The sequence below is a fragment of the Alnus glutinosa genome, chromosome 1 (assembly GCF_958979055.1).
Source record: "Alnus glutinosa chromosome 1, dhAlnGlut1.1, whole genome shotgun sequence".
NCBI lineage: Eukaryota > Viridiplantae > Streptophyta > Magnoliopsida > Fagales > Betulaceae > Alnus > Alnus glutinosa.
The window spans coordinates 31730994-31736329 of NC_084886.1; the positions used below are offsets into that span (position 1 = coordinate 31730994).

General features: G+C 35.8%; 1 protein-coding gene across 1 annotated transcript; it reads left to right on the plus strand.

Annotated features, from left to right (window-relative positions):
* Positions 1-267: 267 nt before the first annotated feature.
* On the plus strand, positions 268-1702 carry LOC133858910 (protein ALP1-like). The gene is made up of 3 exons (XM_062294363.1): positions 268-777; positions 883-1111; positions 1200-1702. Exons 1-3 carry the CDS (start codon positions 268-270, stop codon positions 1700-1702), a joined length of 1242 nt encoding a protein of 413 aa, XP_062150347.1.
* Positions 1703-5336: the final 3634 nt, after the last annotated feature.

The window sequence follows — 5336 nt, forward strand, 5'->3', positions numbered from 1 at the left end:
TTTATGTTAGTTTCATGTATTTTAGCTATTAACTATGAGACAAGTTAAGTTATGTTCAATAGTTTAATGTATTTTCGCTATTAGCTATGAGACAAGTTATTTGATGTTAGTTTAATGTATTGTAGCTATTAGCTATGAGAGTAGTTAATTGGTGCAATGTGTTTTACTACGTGCATATGTGACAATAATTAATTGTTGAATGTGTGTTAGATTGTATTATTCACCAAATTATTTGAAACTGTATTGAACTAAGTCTTTGTTAGTAGGATGGACGGATCTAACCTGCCTGTCGTACCCGCATATGGAAATATAGATGATGAAATTGATGACGATATTTTCTTTTTACTGAGTGCGATTGACTCATCAGACGACGATGAAAACACCAAAATGCCGCAACGCAACTTGCCATTACGAGGGGGCATGTACATAACATACATGCTGAACGGTCACCCAGAGCCGTGTTTTCAAATGTTTCGTATGGAGCCACCAGATTTTATAGCTTTGTGTTTTGAGTTGAGGGAGCGCCGACTCATAGAGAGTACAAGGAATCTTGATGTTGAGGAAAGTGTTGCTATATTTCTTGTGCTTACTGGGCACTGCCAAGGGCAGCGGATCGCTGCAGATCGCTTCCAACACTCCACGGAGACAATAAACCGGCATTATAATAAGGTGTTGAAAGCACTGGGCCATCTGGCCAAGGTTTACATCAAAGTGAGACATAGGACTGGGGTGCACCCACATGTACAGGGTAATCCTAAATATTATCCTTGGTTCAAGGTGAGTGTCAATCTTTATAACACATCGGCCCTATCAACGCTACTGTTTATGAGTTGTAAAACAATGTACATGTTTTAGTTAATTTTTGTTTGAAAATTATTACAGGATTGTATTGGTGCAGTCGACGGCACACACATAAAGGCCCAAATCCCGGCTGAGCACCAACGCCTCTATCGTGGCCGGAAAAAGGAATGCACACATAACATTATGGCAATATGCGATTTTGATATGTTATTCACGTTCGTGTACGCTGGCTGGGAGGGAACCGCGAACGATGGCCGGGTTTTCAAGGATGCTGTTACAACTGACCAAGGCTTTGAGTGGCCTACAGATGGTTAGTACGTTGCATACAATTGCGTAATTTTCTATATATCATAAAAATTCATGCTCTTCAATAAACTTTGGCTATTTTATTTATGAAGGGCACTATTATGTGGCTGATTCTGCATACCCATGCACACGAGGTTTCTTGCCTCCGTATAAAGGGGAGAGGTATCATCTCTCCCATTTTCGTAATAGGCCTCTGCCCCGTGGGTACAAGGAACTGTTTAATTTCAGACACTCCTCACTACGAATGATGATTGAGAACTGCTTCGCTAGATTAAGGAGGAGATGGCGTATTTTGTACGATATGCCTAGGTACTTATTGACACGTCAACCTGGCATTATCATGGCATGCTGTACACTGCACAACTTCATCGGGACACGTAATCCAAATGATCAAATATTCAACGGCACTGATGCAGCAGAACCAGAGACGAGTGAGCAGCCTTATGCATATGGCAACAATGATGAGGCAGGCCCCTCGCATTCGGGACAGTATGACTTCTCATCTGCAGCTGGCATTGAAATGGCCAATTTTAGAGAAGGCATTGCACAAGCAATGTGGGATAATGCACATGGAAACGAAGATGGAGATAATTAAAAAAAGGGGCAATTATAATGTTGAAGTAATATTTTTTAGAATGCCCGTTCATTTTGTTATGGTTGAGTTTGTTTTATGGTTGATAAGACTTTTCAATGTAAGACAAATATGTGAAATTGACTGATATGTATGTTGTTTGTGTGGGTCATTTGAATTACATATTTATGTATGTAAATATATATATATTTTTTTTTGGTCCATAGATTTAAGTAAATTGAGCCATTATATTAGTTTTTTAAACTTTTTAAACCTAAAAGACAGTAAAGAAAAAAGAAAAAAACAAAAACAAAAGGAGCCTATTTTATAAAAAAATTTGAGGTTTTTAAAAAATTAAAAAAAAAAATAAAAAAAATACTCCTGATTTTATGTTTTTTTATGAGTTTAACTCTCCAAAAAAAATCGCTGCTCCTTGCTTTTGAACCACTCGATCACTACCTACAAGCTTTGCATGTTGATAACGTAGGTTGACAAGATAAAAAAGAAAAAAGAAAAAAAGAAAAAAAGAAATATACAATAATATGATAAAGAAGAGTGCTACGTATGAGAGGCGTGAGTCACTCGTATGCATGCATGCATGCATGTTAATTGGGAGTAGCCATAGATTAGATTAAGTATAAAATTTAATTTAAATTAAGTATAAAATTTTCCTTTTAAAAGTCATTTTTTTTTTATTATATTTATTTCAATCATAATTCCACACTACTTTTCATAACACCAATCATTATACACAACTTTTCATATCTCCAATCATTTCTAATCATTTCCTACCATTAAAAAATAATACTTTTCAATCTCAAAATTCAACACCCAAACACAATTTAAAAAAAAACTCTAAACTCTATTTGCCTAGAAATTCGTAAAGAGAATAAGAATTCAATTCTGATTCTAAAAATTCAATACCCAAACGCACCATTAGTATTTTGGCCTCATTCTGTGTTTGGACAAAATCACTTATGTGTAAAGATGCTGTAAACAGGGATTCCACTTGTCAAAGCATTTTCACAAGGGATATCCAATTGTTTTATAAATAAAAACCAAGCAATCAATTATGTGAAATTATTTTAAATCATCAAATGTATCCTTAAATCACAAAAGATATCCAAGAAACATTCCACACATTGAAAAGAAGTAAAACATTGGAAAAATTAAACCAAATAAAATCGGATAATAAAGACTTACATGGAAGTATTGTTGTTCTTCATCAATGAGGCTTCATCTTCAACCTTAGTTGAGAAATCAGCTACACATGATTATGAAAATAAAACCTACACCTAAAGAAAAACTAAACTAAACTAAAAAGAAAATATTTATGGTATCTAGCTTCCCCCTCCTTTTTCTTGAGGTTTAGCTGTGTATTTATAGGGAGTAAACAAACCATAGAAGCCCTATAGATCCCAGAAAAATCCCACTTCAGTCTCCTAGTCAAATTAGGAAGCAATCCTAGTACAAATCGGAATACGATTTGTCCAAATTTGCGTTATTATATTGCATGACACTTTTGGCATAGCAAACTTCCGAACTAGGAAAATCCTATTTCACAATGATTTGTATTATTTTGACTTATCTTTCGAACACTGCTAGTTTCACCTTAATCTGATACATGAACAGAAAGTTATGGCTAAAATACTATGACATGTGCAGAATCTTAAATTTAATCCAATCCGATGTTGACTCCATTTAGAGAAATTTCAATTTAATCCTTTCATTGATTTGGTTAAACATAACTACATCATCTAGGTCTTCTCAAAGTGTGCTTTCTTCCAAGCTTTGTATTTTTCACCTTAAAGCTGTCGTTTTCCTTTAGGAACCTAAAAAACACTAAAGACACAAATCTAACACAAAACATTATATTAAGACACAGCTAAAGAATTAACTAATGTAAATTAATGGGTTTAAATATACAATATTTGGCACTCATTAAATACCCCCAAACTTACATTTAGTCCCTTAACAAAACAAAACAAAATAATAAAATGAAAGCATAAAACATAAATCCTTTTTCGTGGGAAAGACAATTGCATTTAGCATATGTAACAAGCCTTTTAAACACCTAGGACTCCCTAGTGGACGGGTGAAGTCTCGTGAGGGTTTGCCAGGAATGATATCCACAAACATTTTAAAACACTATGTTATTATCAAACAATGACTTCCTTACAAACACATGGTTCATACATTATGAGTCGGTTTAACAAAGTGAACATCACAATCACATCAATAGGACATTAAAAGTCATTTAACTCATAACTAAAAAATTAAGACAACTCAGGTTCAAATGAGTGCAAAGTGAGACTAACATAGACTCTTGAGGTTTCAATTTTTCTCAAAGCTTGTGTACCCCAAAATTCAAAGGAATTTTTATCAGATGAAACAACCAAGACTCCCAAACCAGATGGTTTTAGGGCACTAGATGTAGAAACATCCCTAAGGGCTTAATTACTCGAGTCAAAAAGGCTACAAAGCCAAACTAGCCATACAATCAACCAAATTGAATTTCTCATCTTTTTATGCGAATGCTCAATAATTAATGATTTTATTCTTTATTTGTTGTTATATTTTTTTTGCTTTTTTTATTTATTTATTTATTTAAGCTAAGGTTTCATTAACAAATCATCCTACAAGTCTCAAGACAAACATTCCTCAATTCAAATCTCATACCTCAAAGAACCAATGCTAATGTGCTTGTGATAATCAATTCAAAAAAGTGATGTCTCTCAAATCCAACAGATGAGTCAAAACATTTAGATGGCCCATTCATGCGTCCGGACTCCCATCAGTGTCTACTGTTCAAGCTTGCATCCGTCCAGAAGTCCCAGTAACACGTCCGGACGCTCTTCAGAGTTCCAAAAGAATCCACCGTTCAAGTGCATCCGTCTGGATGACGTGGCAATACTGTCTAGATGCCATTTAGTGTTTGACAAATAAAAGAATTTCCTTCGCAGACACAAATATGGGAAGACACCTGCAATCGTCTGGACGATAGGTCTACACCGTCCCGATGCTATCCTTGATAAGGCAAGACGTGGAGAAGAATTGCAACCGTCCAGATGTCAGGGCAACACCTTCCGGATGCCAGTCCTTGTTATGGAAATTGCGTGCAGCTAAAGTACAACCGTCCGGACGCTAGGTCAACACCATCCAGACGCAGCTTTATTCAAGATAGAAAATCAGTGCTTTTTGGAAAGTCGGCTGCACAGCTAACTGTCCAGATGGCCTCAGCTTGCATTTGGACGCCACCTAGAGAAAATTAAATCAAAGTCAATTTAGGTATTCTTCAGCCTAGATATAAAAGCCTCTAGGCATTTATTATTTATAGAATTCGATATTAAATTCTATAGAGCTTAGAGAGTATGTTTTAGGAGTTATTGTGCTGATTCATTTACTCTCAAGCCATTGCCATTGTGCTGTTGCTGTGCTCGTCAATTAAAGTCTATCTTAAGGAGGAGCCCTAAGGTAAAGGAATCCATAGAAGACCCCTTTAAGTAGGAGACTTGGTTGGGAGACGTTCACATTGGGTAACGTGTTAGAGTGCAAGATACGATCGCTACATAAGGGTATGTGAGTGTTACTGTCTTGTTACTAGCTTTGTCTTCTGAATAGTGGATTTCCTGGGTTTGGCTCCCCTAGAGTGGTTTTT